Raw genomic sequence first — 19,570 nt, forward strand, 5'->3', positions numbered from 1 at the left:
CCGTGAGCTATTTGATGAAATGGATTAGTATGAAATAGTAGAAAACAAAATAAAACGGGAGACGACTAACCTCAATGCGGGTGACCTGCTGATCGACCAGGCTGATCACCGTTGAATCATTCAGTTCACCGCCATGATTTTTGACCATGTTGAACAAAGCCACGTTCGGCTCTCGGAGCTTCGGGTTAACAGGATTCTCCAGCGCGCCGCACAGCCGTTCCAGACGAAGGGTGATGTCCCAGAGATGCCAGATAAGGTCGGTCTGGATATTGAGCTGCGTGTTCCTGCTGAGCTTGGCAGGGTGCCTGTCTGGCTCGACGCCTTCTTCCAGTGTAGACAGTCGACCGGCCAACGCGTGGGGATATACCAGATACAGCGGTTCCGGGTTCTCCAGACCCTTCAGCTTGTGCTCGCCTTGGTCCTTGATGACGAATCCCTGGCTGTTAAGTTGCTGCAGCTCGCGACGGATATTGTGGCCGAGGCTATCACCGCGCGGGTGACTCTCGTCAGAGCCGGTAGATGCCGCGCGTTCAGTGTCGGCAAAGATCTCGAGGTTCCGCTGGATGTCAGTCATAAAGTCCGAGGAGACGAAGATTTGCCCTCCATCAGCGACGGCAGAAATCCGAGACGCGCGATTCACCATGGGACCGAAGTAATCCATACGGTTGGTGACCGGATCCTGTTCACAGACGGGCTCGCCCCAATGACCGCCCATACGAACGGACAGACCGCGGAAGACGATGTTGTTCTCCATATCACAGACAACCTGGCATTGTGGCTGCTCGAGGATCTCTGTGGGCCACTCAGCCTCTAGAAGCTTGTTCTGGCAGTTGAAGCACCAGAGCAAGGCAGCGGTCGTCGTTGAGAAGGCCACCATAAAGGCGTCACCTTCTGTCTTGACCTCGTAACCACCCACGATACCCAGCTGCCGGCGCAGAGTGTCATTATGGATCTGGATGGCAGAACGCATTGCCTCTGGACACGTCTCCCACAATCCCGTAGACTTCTTAATGTCCGTGAAGATGATGGCCAGTTCGCCAATGGGGGCATCCACATAATCAAAGCGGGCCAGCCGAGAGTCGATAGGACCGTCACGAGGTTTCTTAGCACGCTTTGTGCTCGGGATGATCTGATCTTCAGCAAAGGAAGACGAACCCATGGGCAGATTCGGTCGAGACAACTTGGGCTGCCGTTTTTTGAGTTCGCTGACTCCAAGAATCATGACCATCAGCTTGTTCGTGGCGCCAAAGGCAATGGCTAGATCGCGCAGTTTTTGCGCGGCAATCATCAGATCGGGATGCTCGGCTCTGGTGATATCAACCACCACATCGGGCGTCACGTAATCCCACAATTCTTTGGAAGCCAGAACGACCATTTCGTCCTGCTCTGTCAAAGTGACATGCGCGGTGTGAGGGGCAGCAATCACAGCCGGCATCATTGGGAAGTGCCCGAAGCATCGGGACACTGGGAGCATGTCATTCAGCTTGCCGGTGCGGGACACAAATCCCCCAGCGGCACGGATGCGCGCGCGCTCGTTGGCCTCCGCCGGATCGTGAGTCTCTGTCAAGTATCGCAGTGACCCATCTGACCGAACAAGAATAGCCTGGACATCGCCAACGTTCGCGGCATACAGTTCCATGTTATTCAAGTAAAGGACAGTTGCGACTCCACCCGACTGAATGTCATCCGGGTTGATGATCTTCGAAGTCGTAGAGCCGCGGTGGAACTGCCGAACTTCGCGGTCGCGGTCACCAATAGACCTGTAAGCTGAACCCGCCATATTCTTATTCAAGGCGAGGAATGCGCGACGGAGTGCGTCGAGCGGCGTATCACCCTGATCTGGATTAAGCCTCTTCAGCTCGACAGTGAAGGTGGGGGTGAAGTTCTCGTGCAGGTATTTGGCGACTCGCGAGCCACCACTGGACAGAGTATTGCCGTCAAACATGCCGACCAGGGTTTCCACATTGTCCGGTTTCAATCGTGGAACGATCATATCAATAATGGACAGGTGCTCGGTCCGGCCGAGTGTATCGGCCATACCATAGGCGAGTGAGCCGGCAAGCGAGGCAGACGTTCGCACACGGCGGTCCTCTGACTCCTCCGGAATGGTAGGAATAGTCAAGGTGACGTCCATTAAACCCAAGATCCGGAGGTGGGTCAACGAATTGAAGTCGGTCAGGTCAGCGCCATTCGTAGATGAATGACCCAGAGACGCAATATTAGGCTTGATCTCTAGACGCTTGTTGCCCGAGAAGTTCAGGTACTTCAGATTGCGGTTCCAGTTCCAGTTCCAATCGTAAGGCCAGTTGGAGACGTTGTATTTCAACCCATTGCTGCCCACGTCGAGAATGGAGAGCCTGCTGACCTTGCAGAGCTCGGCAGGCAAGACCTGGAATCGGTTGCCATTGATGTGAAGGACCCTGAGATGGCTACCCTCTTCCAGGTCATCCGATGGGAGCGAAGTCAGCTCATTGCCAGACAGATATAGCTCTGAGAGCAAAGGCCACCGTTTGAGGAGTCCTTGTGGAAGCTCGGTCAATTCGTTGTACGAAAGATTGACCACACGCAGCTCTGGAATCAAGGATAGCTCGCGGAAAACCTCATCCTCCAATCGGTTATCAGCAAGATACAGGTTTCGGAGGGACCCTGCAAACGTCGTCGCCACATGCTGGGAGAAATTTGAGTCCTTCCGCGTGGATGCGCTTGCATCGGTGGCTCCCGACCGCGACGCCATTGAGACTTTCCTCCCGCTCTGCTGAGACATCGATTGCGTGCTCCGAGAGGGATCGGGAGGGGAAGTAGCAGAACCCAGACCACCACTGGACGCGTGGCTTGGTCGGCGAAGGTTGTTGTCATCGGGCACAGTCCAGTCTTCGTAATTGGGTGTTCCAGAAACACCAGGAGTCGTCACAGGGGTCGTGGGTGGTTCGCCGGGTACCTGCGGTAGAGACGCACCATGCTTGGGGAAACTGAACAGAACGTTCGAGGATACATTGAGAGTTTCCAGCTTTGCACAATGCCAGATCTCCGATGGCAAAGCCTTCAGATTGCACTCCCGCAGATTGAGATATTTGAGCTCGACAAGACATCCGATCGTTGCAGGCAACGAGGCCAGGGGATTCTTGATTATGCTGAAATACTCCAGTCGACGCAGTTTGCCGATTTGCAGGGAAACAGATGACAAATGATTTTTGTCGAGGATAAGCTTGGTGAGATTCGGCAGGTTTTCAAACATGCCGTCTCGTAATTGAGAAAGCTTGTCGGATGCAAGATTGAGGGAAGTCAGGGTGGGCATGGGAGCGTCGAGGTCAAATTGCGTCAAGAGGCAGTGATCCAAGTGGAGGCCGCGCAGTCTCGGAAACGAACCTTTGAACCGCGAAATCTGATTATGACCAAAGAACAACTGCTCCAGCCGGGGAAGCCGGGACAGATTGTCAATGTTGGTGATGGAATTGAAACGTGCGTCGATCTCTTTGAGGTGCAGAAGCTTTTGGAAGGACTCATCGAGAGAACCGCTCAGGTTGTTATTCGTCATCCAAAGCCGTTCAAGAGTGAGTAGACGGCCGATATTAGGGAGCGTCTCGATGGTGTTGAAGCTGATGTCGAGATCAACTAGGCTTCTCAAATTGCAAAGGAATTCAGGGAAGGCCTTGAACCCATTTGACGATATGTTCAAGCTCCTCAGAGACTGGAAGTTTCCAAAGTAGCTTGGCAGCTTTTTTAGCCGGTTGTTGGCCATCTTAATGCTAACGAGACCAGTCAGCCGATCGAGATTGGCGTGATCCAGCTGTTCCAAGCTGTTATTGGATACATCCAGATACGTCAACCGGCCAGCTAGGCTGAAGCTCGCCGGAAGACGCAAGGCTTCATTGCCGATGAACTTGATCTCGCGCAAGTTGATACATCCTTGGATAAAATCCTTTGGCACATCCAGAGACAGATTCCGAGACAAGTTGAGGGAGATGATTTCCGAAGCTTTCTTATACAGGGTAATCGGGATGGTGACAAGACTGCGCCCCTGGAGGTCAACATGGCTGAACTTCTGCATCTTGTTGAACCCCGGGTCACCTTCCAAACTGCTGTAGCCGCTCAACTTCGTTGGCAGAAAAATGAACCGACAGAGATAGCTGTGATCTTCACGACCAATGTCTTCGATTCTATCTTTTTCTGTGTAGCCAACTTGTTCAAGCAGTTTCTTCTGCATCAGGATTGGCTGTTCCTTGTGGTCAAGCTGCCGGGAAAGATCGTTCTTGCGCAGCACAATTTCATAGTTGTTGAGGTGGTCCTGTAAGAAGGACTTCCTTCCGAGCATGAGGAGAATCTCGGCAACGGTGGCGTTCAAGCCGGCGGATAGGGTTGCAAATGTTGAATCGATTCGAAACACTCGTATGAAGTATGAGGTGCCATCGCGATCGCGTAACCCAGCGGTGGGTTGCGACACCGCCCCGGAGTGCTCCAAATCAAGTTCATCGTCAAACCTCTTGACTTGCCAACTCTCGGGGGCATTCCAGCTCTCATCCTGCTTGCTTGGAATTTCACCCGGAGTAACTGTCCCTGTCCCGTCCCCTCCGGATTTCTGGCGGTTGGGATCGGCCGTGCGAACAATGTCATTCATATCTCTGAAATTGGTGTCCAGCTTCCAAACGTGATCGCCTTCTTCATTATGGCCGTGATTATGTTTCAGAGTATGGAGGTCACCAGCGAAGCTGCTAAGACCTCGACCTTTGCGCATAATACCAAGGCCCTTGCCGGTGTCTTTCTTCCGATCTGAATCGGTCACGTCCACATTCCTTGAAGCAGGGCTTCCTTCCAGGCTGCCTTGTCGGCCTCTGTTTCCTGGAGAAACATCACGCGGCTGTCTGGGCTTATCATGAGGCTTATGAGAACCTGGCTTGAGATACCGAAGCTTGTTGAGAAAATTCTTTTTGTTGGGCTGGCCATGCGGGGAATTGTGGCCGTTTTCGCGATATACCGCACTCCGCACGCTCGGAGTAGGGCTGGTAGAGCGTTCACCGAGGGTTGTAGTTGAGCTCATGGGAGTCGCCGTGTTCAGATAATTATCTTTTCGAGGTCGCAACCCAACATTAAAGTCGTCTCGGCCGGTTGACGGACGGTGATACCCAGCTAGGTTGTAACCAGCTAGATCGCCCGCAACAGTCGGTTTTTCTTCTTTACTGCGAGAATGCCGGTGACCATTTTTGTGTGGTCTTTGAGTGTAATCCCCGGAAGGGGGAGCATCGTTCGGGGGGCCAGCACGGTTTCCGTCCGGTCCGATGGGCACCTGACGCACGGGTGCCTCGCCGTATTGCGGGATGTCTTTGAAGCTTTGGTAAACCCATGGGGTGATATCCCTTGAGGGTAAAGGTGTTTCCGTTCGCTGGCGGGACATACGTTGTGATGCGGCCTCCGAGTTGTCACCCATGTTCCGCCCTCCGCCATCCGAATTTGCTCTTTCCCGTGCCTTGAGCTGATCGACAGGTCCCAGGTGCTTACTGACTGAGTGGCGCTTGCCACTGTCTGCCGCGGGAAGGTCCCCTGGTGAAGTGTAATCGTCGCCAAAGAATCCCTGAAGCTTCTTTCGACGCTTGCCACTGGATTTCGATCCTTGACTACTTACAGTAGTTGCACTTGCAACCGAGGGCCGTCTGTATTCGCCATTGTCATCCACCTCCGCCGGCTCGCTGGAAATTGTATGTGAGGTTGGCGGGCGCTGCAAGGTGTGGAAAGTGGGCGATGCGGGCGAGGCTTCGTGCTCGGAAACGTCATTGAAGAATGTACCACGACCTTCCGTCCCACCCGTAATCACCCAGGGGGCAATCGATTCCAGATCGTCATTCACAATGCGAGGCGGATTGATAGGCTGGGGTCGTGGGCTCGACGAAGTCGATTGGGTTGTATCATCCTCGGGACCTAACGCACCCAGCCCTTTTCGATGTTTGCCGAAACCGGGCGTCTTGCGCTGCTCAATGGGAGAGGTCTCTGGAGAGCTCCAAGACCAGAGGGAGCTCGTCCAGTCGATCTTTGGAGCCTTTGAAGATTCAGGCCTGGTGGCGAATTAGCATCCATGAAAACACACGCCCCGAATTCTCGATCATGTCATAGAGGGACAAAAGGGCGCACTCACGGATCCGTTCTCAGGGTACCTGGGACTGGGCCACCACCGCGACCTCTGGAGGAAGCAGAGTTGGTCCTGGGACGTTGTGTCTCGTTCTCGCGAACCGTCGCTTGCGAAATTCTGCTAGTACCAGAGCTTTCAGAGCCCTGCCGCTGATCGGGCTGCAGTTCAGTCTCGCGCACCGGCATCCTGGTGTCCAGAAGGGTCCGGTTCCCTTCGCGGCGGTCAAATCAAAGCTAGCTTTGTTTCGCGACGATACGACAGACAGTCGAGCTCCACTATCACAAGTGTCGGGATATCGAACGAAAACACGGAGGTTAGGGGACGCGGCGAGGGGCAGGGTTTGAGATTTGGATTGTCTCAGGTGTAGGCGCCACAACCCGGTTGAGGCGGGAGCGAGGTGCACTTCGAGACACACCCACGACGCCGGGCCAGAGATTGCAGATGAGACGAGCTAGGGACGGGGCGAACGCAAAAATGACGCGACCGATGTCATCGATGGGCGGAGCGTGCGGACGCTGGGGGATCGAAAAGGTGTAAATTGGCAGAGAGGGGGGGCGCAAGCTTAGCGTCGGGCGCGACGGCAAAAACGGCATGCCACTATTGCATGTTCTCATAGGAGGGTTCTATCACAGTGGGGAAACCATATGCTGCATGCTGATCGAGGAGGATTTGGGCGTTGGAGGGGGGAGCAGCGTCCGCAGGTGAGCTGGTGAGCTGACGTGCAGGGTCGAGCAGAGGTGGGGAGTGGCCGGATCTGTTTGACAAGCAGGTGCTCTCGTGTGGGAGGGAGAGGAGGCGAGGGGCGGAAGAGAGGAGTGAGTCGATTCGGATGTCAGGATATTCGAGATAAGAAAGGGAGGGAGGGCGGGAAGAAGCGTCGAGGGAATGCCCAAGTGGTGAGTGAGTTGGAGATGGTGGTTGAACTGGAGTTGCGGGAAGAGGGAGCACTGACCCTTTTCGTGGGCACTAGCCATTCATAGCCCACTACGTACGAACTCGTTCCGATGATCTCAACCATCACACATTATTATGCTGTTCGTTCCTGTTGTCGATTCTGCGCTGAGACGGGGAAATGAAACTTATACACATACATATACTGGAGGATACAGGAGCGGGGTTGGGTATGTGAGATCTATGTAGCTTCAGTATCAAAACCGAAGAGCTTGGACCAGTACTGCGGGAACGAATAGGAAGTGGGATCTTCGTCCCTCTTAGATAAAAGGGTCACAGACGGATCATAATAATCATCTCCTATATAATGACAGCTCCTATACCACAATTCCTGGAGCTTCCGGCGGGCGCTCAAACACTTCCATCGCCGGATCCACCAGCCTGCCATCGGCCAGCATCTCCGTCCACAATTTGTCCTTGAACGCTTGACCCGTGTCCTTATCCAGGAATGGCGCATATCCTTCCATCTCGCCACCCATCGACAGGAATTGCCCATGGCTCTCGGCACCGACTACCGCCGCCGCGTGGACAATGCGCTGACCACCCACCCGCATCGGCACAGCCTTGAACTTGAAGTAGACATAGATAAGCGGCTGCATCCACAGCGGTAGACGCGACATGATCCTCGTGCTCACTACCCCGGGGCAGACGCTGTTCACAATGACCTCGGACGCAGGTTGCTGCCTGGCGAGCCGCTGCACGAACGCGATGATGGTCAGCTTGCTGTTCGGGTACCGCCGCACACCACGGGTGAGTGTGTTGCTATCGAAATAGTCTAGGACCTTGCAGCCCGGTGGGATCGGAGTGCGCTCGAGATCATGAATGTCGTGGCTGTAAGAGCCTAGGAAGGTCACTCGCGTGGGAGAGCCCCGTTTGGCGGCGGTGGCTCGGAGCAGACCCAGGAGTTCGAGGACGATGAAGAAGTGCGTGTAACAGTTGACTGGTGGGGAACATGGTCAACAAATACAAGCAAAAAAGAACACCCATTGGTTTCTTCTCATACCTTGCATCACCCGCTCATGGCCGCTCTTGCTCATCTCATAATTAAAGGTGGTGGTGCCGCCATTGCACAGCAGGAGATCCAGCTCCGGGACTTGCTTCTTGACTTGCTGGCAGAAGCGCAGGCCAGACTGGTAGTCGTCCAGATCTAGGTCGAAGAACTCGATCTGGGCCGCCGGGTTCGCGCTTTGGATATCTGCATCCGCCCGTAATGCGGCGACGGCGTCTGCGCCTTTCGCTTGCGAGCGGGCGGTGATGATGACCCGCGCGGCTTGCAAGAGCAGTGTTTGGCGGGCAACCTCGAACCCAAGCCCGGTGTTGCCACCGGTGATAATGACCGTTTTCCCAACCAGATCGGGGGATGGTGGAACCGGATCGGGCATGGTGGACGCGAGAGTGTGGGAGAATGAAGGATCCGCCCACTGACACTGGGCCGACTCGAGCCGTAGACACTTGACTTATAGGCTATCCGACCGGGATCACGGGGACTGACTGACTTGTTCCTGTGGCATCAGGCCCCCAATGCACCAACCGTACGAGTAATTCGAGTGAATCATTACCCCGGCGTGGACCCTAAGAGGCATTCTTGCTGGAATGCCCGAGCCAATCAATAGCCCTCGATTCCATTCTCGAGATCGGCAGTCCATGTGGCATTATGTCCTTTGCATTGGACGTTGAGTTACGGTGGACCGGGATGAAGGGGAGTTGGGGAACAATGACATTGATGTTCATGGTCTTGGTTGGCAACCATGCGATCGACCAAATCGTGCGACCGGGCATTTTCATTTCAATTCAATTCAATTCAATCCATTTCATTTCATTTCTATTTGACTACTCCGTAGGTATCATCCTCTGATTTCCTCGTCCCTGGCTGTCGTCGCCAGCCGTTGTGGGTCGTAGTGGAAACGGGGAGGCTGGGGGTGGATCGCGCCCGGCCACCACCTTTTTGGGAAACACCCCCAGGGACTTCGGATGCAGAGATGAGATAGAAAGAATACACAAAATATCTTCGATGGCAATGTCCCACGCGGCCAGTGTGCGACCGACATTCAACCGCATGGTTACCGCGACATCTACGGGACTGCACCGATCGCTTCGGTGGGATGGGATGGAAGGATCCACGATCTGCCCGATTAGGCAGGGGCCACGGAAATTGTCGAGGCTGGCAGTTGCCCTGACGTGACGGAACTGAACCTTTATTTACTTGGACTCTTGCTTTTTCTTTCTTTCTTCTTCACATCTCTTCCTCCCTCCATTCTATCCCATATTCACCCATCCCCAACTCCCCGAACACCGCTCACCTCACGCATCTATATATTCGGCCGACTCCAAGTCTTGACGTTGCCAACCACGCGGTGCATCATGCACTTGGTACTGAGTGCCACACTGGGCCTGCTGGTCTCGTCCACGTTGGTGTCGGCGCAGACCTACACCAACTGTAATCCTCTGTCGCAGAGTAAGATCTTCTGATCTAGATGGAACGACAGGGTGAACTGACCTGGCTCACACAGCATGCCCCGCTGACCCTGCACTGGGAAGGGCCGACCAAACTTTCGACTTCACACAGGGCTCCTCTTCTGACTTCACGGCCCAGGGAAACGTTGAGTACGACAGCACCAATGGGGCCACCTTCACCATCCGTCAGGAGGGCGATGGCCCGTTGATCCAGTCCAACTGGTACATCATGTTCGGGCGCGTCGAGTACCAGATCAAGGCGGCTTCGGGACGGGGTATCGTCAGCAGTGCAGTGATGCAGTCCGATGACCTGGACGAAATCGACTGGGAATGGCTGGGCGTCAACAACGCTCAGGTGCAGACCAACTACTTCGGCAAAGGAGATACGAGCTCCTACAATCGCGGCGCATTTCATGACAATGCGGGAAACCAGGACAGCTACCACACGTACGCTGTTGACTGGACTAGTGAACAGATCGTCTGGTCCATTGATGGCCAAACCATTCGCGTTCTCACTCCGGACACTGCGGATCCCGGCCAGTATCCCCAGACCCCGATGATGGTCAAGGTTGGCGTGTGGGCAGGCGGCGACCCCAGCAATGCGGCGGGAACTATTGGTATGTTTCTCCTTGCACCTTTCTGCTGTGTCCATGCTAACAAGTTTGTAGCATGGGCGGGCGGCGAGACGGACTACAGTCAAGGCCCATTCACCATGTACATGAAGTGGCTGAAAGTGACCGATTACTCCACCGGAACGTCGTACAGCTACAGCGACAAGAGCGGCTCGTGGAAGTCCATCACGGCCGACGGTGGCCAAGTCAATGGAAACAGTGCCGCAGAGCCCAAATCGACCCAGTCGGCGCCCACCGTGACCGAAACCGTTGCCAGTGTCCCGATTCCATGGAGCGGAACGCACAAGGAGACTGCCAGCTTTGTTACCCCCGATGTCTGGCCATTTGTGACCACCGGAGCACCCTCGGGATCCTCCTATCCCTCCGGCTGGGCCAATGGCTCCGGACACGTCAAACCGCCTGGCGGGGGTTCAGTGAGTGAGCACTTCCCTGCACCTTCCACCCCCTACCGTATCTCCAACTCGATCACTAAGACGGACCCTCCCCTATTGCAGTCTACGCCCCTCTTCTTGTCACCGTCCTTGCCTTCGGCATCGGCTGTCTCTTCCCATTTCGTGCATAAAACTTCGCACAGAATCACGACCCGAACTTTGACCACCAGCACTTCCTCAAAGACCACGACCACACACACGACCAAGACTACTTCATCCACGGCGAGCAGTGCTTCCTCGTTGCCCACAAATACAGCTGCTCCTTCGGTGAATGATGCGAGTGTCTTCAGTCCGCAGGCAATTCTGGCTGTTTCTTGGGTGCTTCTCGGGGGTATTATGGTGGTCATGCTGTGAGGAAGATAATACTTCCTTGTATTATTATTTACGATTAGATGGGCAGGGCATGGCGTTTTTTTAATGCTTTTTTTATGACATTGTGCTCCAGTTGACGACGCATGAGCACTGATTTTCGACTTCACGATGATACAGGATTTGGCATAATGGTGTTTACGGCTTTTCTTGTTCATGCTTTATTCTTATGCCGAGCAGTTTGCTACTGGCATCATGTACTTATTCTCATTGCAGACGTCCACGGAGGACTAGACCGTATAAAATACACCCCCAACAGATGCACCTTTCCCAAAGTCCAGTACATTTAATGGAATATCCGAAAGAAGCCCGTGGAGAATCTCTGGACAGGAAATGTGTTCCGCCCTGACCTCACTATGAAGTAGCCCAACAATAATGCAATGATGCGCGGCCGTATCACCAACTACTTACCTGTCTACCTAGGTGGTTTAATGATAATCCATCCACCAAGCATGCCCTCATCGAGTGCTGGCTGATACATAGTTTATCTTTGAGATCCACGTCGTCTTCTTTGAGATGCTATCCGCCTCCGCACGCGTGTTCCTCATCCGTCACGGAGAGACTGACTGGACCGTCGGCGGGAAACACACCAGCACCACTGATGTCCCGCTGTCTAAGGCTGGAGAGCACGATGCTGAGACTCTGAAGGAGTTGGTTGTTGGTGAGGGGAAGTTGATTGATCCGAAGACCGTGGCGAAGATGTATGTTATGCCCCTCCCAATTCTCCCAGTCCCTACCATGAATCCTGCCATCCATTCACTACATGTACAATGCTAACATCTACCCATGGTATTAAGCTACTGCTCTCCTCGCTCCTCAGCCCGGCGCACAGTCGAGATCCTAGGCCTGGGCGTCCACAACCACCAGGACTTTTTCAACCGCGAGACCAAGTCAACAAGCACCGTTACGTCCCAGTCAAAGACCGAGAGCGTGGACCCGAACATTCAGCTTACAGCGTGGCTCAAAGAATGGAATTATGGCGAGTACGAGGGCAAGACGCTGACGGAGATTAATGGTCTGCGCAAGAAGCAGGGCATGTCCGAGGAGAGTGCCCCGTGGAATATTTGGACTGATGGGTGCCCCAGAGGAGAGTATGTTCTCTCTTTCTTTCTTGGATTTACTATCATCGTTATTCAAACATATCTCGCCCCCTTTTTGAGGGGAAGGCAATACTAACTCTGCGGTGGTAGGTCCCCCCAAAGCATCGCCGAACGCCTCGACGAGCTCATCGTAGAAATCCGATCCGTGATCGCTGGCGAATCATCCAGCTGGCCGAGCGGCAAGGTCGCCGGTTCGCGGAGCCGCCTGAAGCAGGATATCGTCTGCGTGGCGCATGGGCATGTGCTCTCGGCATTGGCGCTGAGGTGGGTTGGGGCGCCGTTGAGCCAGGGGGTGATGAGGTTGATTTTTGAGTCGGGGGGTGTTGCTGTCCTAGGGTATGTATACTTATAACTCTTTTCCTGGTGGCCGTGTGCCTTTTTGCGCTGGTCGTGGTTTGGACTGTAATACTGATATGCGGCACTAGATTCGAGGAGGATAATTTGAACAAACCGGCCATTGTGCTTGGGAGGAGGCCGGGACGATCGGATCGGACGCTGTAGAGGTTTCATCGGACGTTGTGATGGCATTGTAGAGCTGCTGGGAAGGGCAATTGGCATTGTTATGCAGGGTGGGCGGTATTACAGGTAAGAATAGTACTTGATTCTATTATCAACAACTGTGTTTCCTATCTACCAAAGTAAGTGTATGTCACTTAAAGATACCAGCTCAGATCTGATGGTGCAGCGGAATGACCTGCTACGATGTTCACCGGCTGTTCCATCAGGGTTGGTTTACTCCCTTGCAAGTGAGATGGCCCTTTTTCATGCCGGGGGTGAACCCGACGGTTGAGCATTGTCCATTTTATTCTGTTTCTACTCTTGCTTCTCCTCTCAGTATCAAGAGTTCTGGATCCTTGATTCTGGATATTCATTTTCATAGTCCATGTCTGCTGCGATCACTCCCACCTCGAACCGGGTTCATAACAAGTGTTCCTTGCTACACATCAATAGTCCGGCCCGGACAAGAAGCGGCTAGTGGCCAGTCTGGGTTCAGAAAGTGATACTTCTCCACATCCAGTCGAAAGCCGTCGCTACGATGTCCCTCTCTGAGCTGTTTAGCGAGGTGGTTGTCCTCGATACCGATGTCGGCCCTGAAAGTACCTTGTCAACAGGATACGATACAGGACATGGCCTTGTACCACCCACATTGAAACCTTAGTCTTTATAGCTGGCTCATTCAGGATCTTCTTCCAACTCCCATGACACCTAGCAATCCGAGACAGGGCAAAATTGCGATTAATCAGTCTGTTGCTGCCATCATGTTTCCACAAAAACCCACTCTCTTCCCTTCAACTCCCCATTCATGGCAATTTCATTCTCCCCCTTCCCTTCCGGCACTTTGTATAATCGAAACCACACCTGCATAGTCGCCAAATACCCAGGCATGTGTGTCTCGACATCACTGATGTCATTTAATCGACCGGCTAAGGGATTAGTCGTGTCTACAGCGACGACCTTCCAGTCCGTTTTGCCTTCGTCAAGGACTGCAAATGTGCCAAGGACTTTTACGCGCTTGATGTCGCCGATTTGTCCGATTTCGCCGGCGAGTTCACACACGTCTAGCGGGCAGGAGTCACCACGGTGACCGGTGTGAGGGTCTGCGATGCTAGGGTCTTCCCATGTCTAACAGTCGCAACATTTAGAAGAAAAATCAAGTTTCTGCGTGGTTTGGCGCTATACCTGCGGCAAAGACCCATAGTTCCAGGGAAACCCTTTATGCGGAAAGATATTCGGGACGTAGCGGAGTTTGTCGTTGTGGACATCCTGGCGGATCGGAGTCAGGAACTCGTCTTTGGCAATCTGAAAAGTATTAGCACTGTCGATCGACCTATACGCTTCTGCAGGGGTGACATCTCCGATGCAAATAGGTAAACGTGGAGTCGTCGATCTGTATCCACTCTTATACTGCACATCACATCGTGACCCACCTCCATCTTGACGTTGCTCCACCGGGGGGTCTCCATAACCATGTTCACCACCTGTGGTTCATCCTCCGATGGGAATAAGGGGATTGCGTGCCAGGGGGACACGATATCGTCGCCCGCTGTTATATACACGCGAAAGTCCTTGTCACAGGGCTCGCCGGTTTTGCGAGCGTTGTACTTGGCTTCCGGGCCGTGGGACATTTTGGCTTTAAAATAGTGGTTGGTGAGTAGATTAGATTTGGTGATATATCTAGGAGCGCGCAACTGAGAGAGAAACTTGTCCGTGTTTCCTTTCTGGTGAGGTTGTTCGCCTCTGGGCCATAGTCACCATGACGTTAGGGGCTGGATTTGGTGTGGGTTTCTTGAGCAGATAAGGTATTAAAGTATTGGGATAGTCTGAATTTCACTGTTCTTCATGAGGCATGCGTCTTTTCGAGTAACGTATCAAAGGATGCCGAGCTCCATCCTCTCAACGTACACGCTAAGATCAGCCCTAACCAATCTATGTAAACGCCCAAGGTAACACACACTCCGTTACATCCATCGCCGGTCAGCGGAAACTAACCCAGTCATGTGCCCGGTGTTCGCGTGTTGCAGAAGATTTATCACGCCCCCATGCAGCCCAGATAGAGAGTCATCCTGCCATGCAATGTATTTCGCGATGGCCCAGTAACAATGCACGCTGACATGAGCCTGCAGGATGACATGATGACATGACAACCCCAAAGCGATCCAGGAACTGCTACTGGCCAGTCTCCGAGTTGTGTCCTGAGTCTAAAATAAAATATCGTCTCCAGGTGCTCCCTAATGGGCATAGCAAACAGGATATAACTCAGTTTCTACGCGCATAATGACGAGCTGGGCCGGAAGAAAGAAAAGAAAACAACACGCTGGCTAGTGAATATCTCAATTGGAGGCTAATAACAACAAAATCATATGACGATCCCCTCTTTACACATGACCAGAGACCTCAACTTGCCTATTCGAGGTACCTCTGAACGTCCCCATCTCAACCAAACAAGTTTCTACACTGGGCTCGGCATGACCACTCGCCTCTGGTGAAGAAGTCCAAACAACCGCTTGACCCCAATCCATGGCGTATTGATCGGGCTGTCCAGTCCCGTGTAGAGGAACAAGTCATAGATCCAACCACCAAACGTGCAGCCCAAGAACGGAGCGACCATCGGGACCTGTTTGGGCAGATGAGCAAGGGCCGTAGCAATAGAAAACCCAGGACGTACCCAGAAGTAGTGGTTGCCTGCAGCCCACACTTCATGGCCATAACCCAGCATGTAAGACACGAGTCGTGGGCCAAAATCTCGCGCCAGGTTGATCGCATAGCCCGTTTCCCAGCCAAAACAGGCGCCAATGCCAAAAATAACAAAAAAGAGTCCAAGGGGTGTCAAGGGCCCCGCGCCCAAATTGTCGTTATCTTTCAGGGCAAAGATCATAAACATCAAGATAGAGCTGGCTAGAAACTCGGAGAAGAACTGGCCCGTCTTGGTCATGAAATCGGCCGGGTACGTGCAGAAGATGCCTGCCGTGGCCGTGGTAGAGTACCCAGGTACAGTTCGAATGCCGGGTCCCCCTTCGAAGACGTCAATGGCCGACTTGTAGTTCCCGTAGACAATGGCTGCACCGCACATCGCGCCAAGAAGTTGGGCCAGCGCGTAAACGGGGAATTTTCGCCAGGGAAACCCGCGGAAAACGCAGTTGGCGAATGTTACGGCTGGGTTGATGTGCGCTCCTGATGCACCGCTTGTGTACACACCGAGCATGACACCGAGTCTGAGGAGTTGTTTTGTTAGATGATGATGTGGCTTCTAAAGAAAGACACTCACCCCCATCCCCACGAGATTGATTGATAGTCACCCTTCTGGCCATTGCTAAGCAACACTTGCGCGACCACTCCATCTCCAAATAGAATCAAGATCAGGGTCCCGAAGAACTCTGAGAAAGCATCGCGACCATACTCGCGAAGTCGGCTCCAGAGCAGAAGCTGGTGGATGCTGTGAGTATCATCGGTTGCAGAGTGGATGGAAGCTTCATGCTTGCTATCAAGGCACAGAGTAGGATATTCCCTATCCCGGCTGTCCGGAGAGATAGAGTCTCTAGGAATCTTTGACATGGGGAATGATTGACGCGATTGGAGAAAGGTCAATGTTGATACTGAGGGTCAAATAGAACTCCTGAGGGCCTCCGGTGATATATCACCGAGCAGTCAGGAACAGCAGTGTAACCCTCTGAGCTCAAACCTGCCGTCTTCTTCTTGTCGAGTGGCCCCTATGGAATAATGCAGGGTTCTGGTCGAGGACAGTGTGCTTCGGTATCCCAGAAATGCGTGAACATGCAGGAGGGAAGCACTCAAGTCAACGCGGCCCTACTCGGAATAAGCTGGTATATGTAGCCACGGCACACCGTCAATTTCCCTTTTCTGCGCAGTGGCCAAAATATGACAGCGCGCTCTAGCGATGATGTATGCGTTTGTACCCTTGCCCGTTTGGCTTAAGCGGACGGGAAGTGCCGGCTCAATTGGGATCTTTTTTTTCTTTTTCTGCCTCTTCCATAATAACTATATGACACCGCAAGTTGCGGGCGGTTCCCATTCGTAGGGGGCGTTGTCATGTTGGCGTTCGCAGGAAGCGGAAAAGCTTCTTTGGCTTCTGTTACAACTCGTCGGGCAACCGCAAACCACGCAGGTTTCAATTCCAATTTCTAGAAGTTCCAACTGTGCAACCTGGACGTAGAGATTGGGAAAACGACGGTTTGCGAAGGGGCAGACTAGTGCCAACTTGTTTCCTCGCCCTCTGCAGCAGGCTTGTCGGCGCTGACGGTAGCATTCTCTTCGCTTGTGGTCGAATGGCACACCTGGCGGGTTTGTCGTGTGACATGACGTGCACCGGTAGCATCGAGCAAGGGTAATCCGGAGGCAAAGAAGGTGAGGAGGAGGGTTGTAGAGTGACAAGGGCTTTTCTTGTCCTCCGCGAGAGCGACATGGTGGGCGGATTTCACCGAACGCGCCAAGAACAGCGACTGCGCAGCATTGCGAATTTGACCGGAGACGAAGCAGTTGGAACTGGGTGTTTAATAAAACGAAGTTGTTAGTCTCCACCGTGAATCCACATGTGGACCTCGATAACCCAGCCGAGTCGTCCGATGTTCTTCTCCCCGCATTTCCTCCGGCATTAGCTGTTTAGTACAATGCGTCGCACAATGCCCATTATGGAGATTTTTGACGGGGCTGAGGGGAGAGATGATTATTGGAGGAAAATCTTGTGTAGAGAACAGAGCTGCCTCCTGCAGAGAGGAAAAACTCAAGGTTTGAGTGCTCGTGCCTTCCTTGCCCTAACTCACTCAGTTAGTTGTTAATTATGGCACCCCTGAATGCCCCCACGAAACCCCGCGCGGACTAAGTGTCACTGCGTGAGCTTTGATCTCTTGTTATTTAAATGACCGAAATGACCCCTCTGACTTTTCCTCCTGTGAGCTGACACTAGTAGCTACTGTGCAAGACACCTGTCAGAGCTATGCAGCCCTCGGAGATCTTCGTGGGCTCCATCGACCAGGGCACCACCAGCACTCGTTTTCTCATCTTCAACCGCGATGGGGAACCTGTGGCCTCACACCAAGTCGAATTCAACCAGATATACCCAAAGCCGGGGTACGTAGCTCGCTCAGATCGGACCTAACTACGTACTAATCAACACAGCTGGCACGAACATGATCCTCTAGAGCTAGTCACCTCAGTCGAGACGTGCATCGAAGAAGCTATAAAGGAGTTCGAGTCCAAAGGCTACTTTCGCAGCAGCATCAAATGCGTCGGCATCACCAACCAGCGCGAGACAACGGTGGTTTGGGACCACAAGACGGGGGAGCCCTTGCACAATGCCATTGTTTGGACCGACACACGCTCCCAGGCAATTGTAACCGAGCTCAAAAAAAGGCCGGGTGCAGATAAACTAAAAAATATTTGCGGCCTGCCGCTCTCAACCTATTCGTCTGCGACAAAGCTGCTATGGATGCTGGAACATGTTCCTGGGGTCAAGGAGGCGTTTGATGGCGGCACGCTGGCTTTCGGCACAGTAGATGCGTGGCTTGTATACCGCTTAAATGGTGGCGTGGCCGCTAATGTGTTCGTATCCGACTCGACAAACGCCTCGCGCACGATGTTCGCCAACCTAGAGTCGCTTCAGTACGATGATACCCTCTTGGACTTCTTTGGAATCAAAGGCAAAGTCCACCTTCCTCAGATCGTGCCCTCGTCAGATCCCACTGCATACGGTGCAATCGCCTCTGGTGCCTTGGCGAAGGTCCCCATCATGGGCTGTCTCGGCGATCAGTCCTCTGCGCTGGTCGGACAAAAAGGGTTTTCGCCTGGTATGGCCAAAAACACTTACGGCACGGGGTGCTTCTTGCTGTACAATGTTGGTGACAAACCCGTGATTTCCAAGCACGGTCTCTTGGCTACCGTCGCATACAACTTTGGTGGAAAACCCGTCTATGCGCTTGAGGGCAGCATCGCCGTAGGGGGCTCGGGGATCAAGTTCTTACAGAACAACATGGGCTTCATCCAAGACTCTAAGGAGGTGAATGATCTTGCTCTCTCGGTTGAGGACAATGGCGGCTGCGTATTCGTCACTGCCTTTAGTGGACTCTTTGCGCCATATTGGATTGACGACGCAAAAGGCACAATATGTAGGCCCTTTGATGCCATCTTTCCTGTTTCTTGCTAACATCTAGTCCAACAGTTGGCATTACACAATACACTCAAAAGGGACATATTGCGCGTGCAACACTGGAAGCAACCTGCTTCCAGACCAAAGCAATTCTCGACGCAATGGAGAAAGACAGCGGCAAGGCGCTCTCTGAGCTGGCCGTGGACGGAGGCATGAGTAACTCCGACCTGACAATGCAGGTAGGCATTCAATTTCAACCTTCCCTCCTTTTTTTTTAAAAAAAAAAGCCAACACTATTATCTCCAGACGCAAGCAGACTTAATCTCCATCCCCGTCTACCGACCCAAGATGCGTGAGACTACAGCTCTCGGTGCCGCCATCGCTGCCGGTCTAGCGGTCGGTATGTGGCGCAACTTCGCCGAGTTGCGCGACATCAACCGCGCCGGCGGAGCGGTCTTCGAGCCCCGAATTACGCGTGAGGAGAGTGCACAGATGTTTGGTGAATGGGAGAAAGCCGTACAGATGAGCAAGGGCTGGATTCAAAGTGGTTCATCTCAGGATAACACAGGGAAGGCATCCTCGCTTCCCGATGCAAAGGCGAATGGTACACCTGGAACGGTCACACCTGCCGAGAACCGCAATCCACCTACTACTACTGTTACTCAGCCTGAGCAGCCTCTCGTCTCGGACATGGTGAAGAATCCCAGCGTCACTGCGACTGTTAGGGCGCTGGCGCCGAATGGGGAGATGGAGTTCCCGCCTGCAAGAACGCCGCTAATTAGTATCTCCTCTGATTTAGATGGGGCTGATGAGGAAGATTTGTTCCTGGAGCTGCGGAAGGTGGAGATTCTGCAGAAGCTGAAGAAATTGCGGAAGTTGAAACTGAGCTACTACTGAACTCTGGCTGCTTGTGG

At 53.2% G+C, this 19,570-nt stretch overlaps 8 protein-coding genes across 8 annotated transcripts; 3 read left to right on the top strand and 5 right to left on the bottom strand.

Annotated features, from left to right (window-relative positions):
• Nucleotides 1-7: 7 nt before the first annotated feature.
• On the bottom strand, nt 8-6,303 carry acyA (adenylate cyclase acyA; the record flags this gene model as incomplete). Its single annotated transcript, XM_056975552.1, has 2 exons — nt 8-6,044; nt 6,125-6,303. 2 exons carry the CDS (start codon nt 6,301-6,303, stop codon nt 8-10), a joined length of 6,216 nt encoding a protein of 2,071 aa, XP_056835508.1.
• A 129-nt stretch (nt 6,304-6,432) lies between these two features.
• Nucleotides 6,433-6,711, bottom strand: N7510_003627 (uncharacterized protein; the record flags this gene model as incomplete). Its single annotated transcript, XM_056975553.1, has 1 exon — nt 6,433-6,711. One exon carries the CDS (start codon nt 6,709-6,711, stop codon nt 6,433-6,435), a length of 279 nt encoding a protein of 92 aa, XP_056835509.1.
• Nucleotides 6,712-7,386: 675 nt separating this feature from the next.
• On the bottom strand, nt 7,387-8,451 carry N7510_003628 (uncharacterized protein; the record flags this gene model as incomplete). Its single annotated transcript, XM_056975554.1, has 2 exons — nt 7,387-8,009; nt 8,073-8,451. 2 exons carry the CDS (start codon nt 8,449-8,451, stop codon nt 7,387-7,389), a joined length of 1,002 nt encoding a protein of 333 aa, XP_056835510.1.
• A 979-nt stretch (nt 8,452-9,430) lies between these two features.
• Nucleotides 9,431-10,940, top strand: N7510_003629 (glycoside hydrolase family 16 protein; the record flags this gene model as incomplete). The annotated part of the gene is made up of 3 exons (XM_056975555.1): nt 9,431-9,524; nt 9,580-10,140; nt 10,192-10,940. The coding sequence occupies 3 exons, from the start codon at nt 9,431-9,433 to the stop codon at nt 10,938-10,940; spliced, it is 1,404 nt and encodes a 467-aa protein (XP_056835511.1).
• Nucleotides 10,941-11,471: 531 nt separating this feature from the next.
• N7510_003630 (phosphoglycerate mutase family protein) lies at nt 11,472-12,556 on the top strand (the record flags this gene model as incomplete). The annotated part of the gene is made up of 4 exons (XM_056975556.1): nt 11,472-11,656; nt 11,753-12,046; nt 12,146-12,391; nt 12,481-12,556. 4 exons carry the CDS (start codon nt 11,472-11,474, stop codon nt 12,554-12,556), a joined length of 801 nt encoding a protein of 266 aa, XP_056835512.1.
• Nucleotides 12,557-13,312: 756 nt separating this feature from the next.
• Nucleotides 13,313-14,181, bottom strand: N7510_003631 (putative inorganic diphosphatase; the record flags this gene model as incomplete). The annotated part of the gene is made up of 3 exons (XM_056975557.1): nt 13,313-13,678; nt 13,736-13,893; nt 13,962-14,181. 3 exons carry the CDS (start codon nt 14,179-14,181, stop codon nt 13,313-13,315), a joined length of 744 nt encoding a protein of 247 aa, XP_056835513.1.
• Nucleotides 14,182-15,005: 824 nt separating this feature from the next.
• N7510_003632 (MIP/aquaporin family protein) lies at nt 15,006-16,108 on the bottom strand (the record flags this gene model as incomplete). Its single annotated transcript, XM_056975558.1, has 2 exons — nt 15,006-15,768; nt 15,822-16,108. 2 exons carry the CDS (start codon nt 16,106-16,108, stop codon nt 15,006-15,008), a joined length of 1,050 nt encoding a protein of 349 aa, XP_056835514.1.
• A 1,399-nt stretch (nt 16,109-17,507) lies between these two features.
• On the top strand, nt 17,508-19,553 carry N7510_003633 (glycerol kinase; the record flags this gene model as incomplete). The annotated part of the gene is made up of 4 exons (XM_056975559.1): nt 17,508-17,641; nt 17,690-18,675; nt 18,729-18,895; nt 18,963-19,553. 4 exons carry the CDS (start codon nt 17,508-17,510, stop codon nt 19,551-19,553), a joined length of 1,878 nt encoding a protein of 625 aa, XP_056835515.1.
• Nucleotides 19,554-19,570: the final 17 nt, after the last annotated feature.

Source organism: Penicillium lagena (genome assembly GCF_028827675.1).
Source record: "Penicillium lagena strain IBT 129212 chromosome Unknown utg000002l_segment0_segment0, whole genome shotgun sequence".
Lineage (NCBI taxonomy): Eukaryota > Fungi > Ascomycota > Eurotiomycetes > Eurotiales > Aspergillaceae > Penicillium > Penicillium lagena.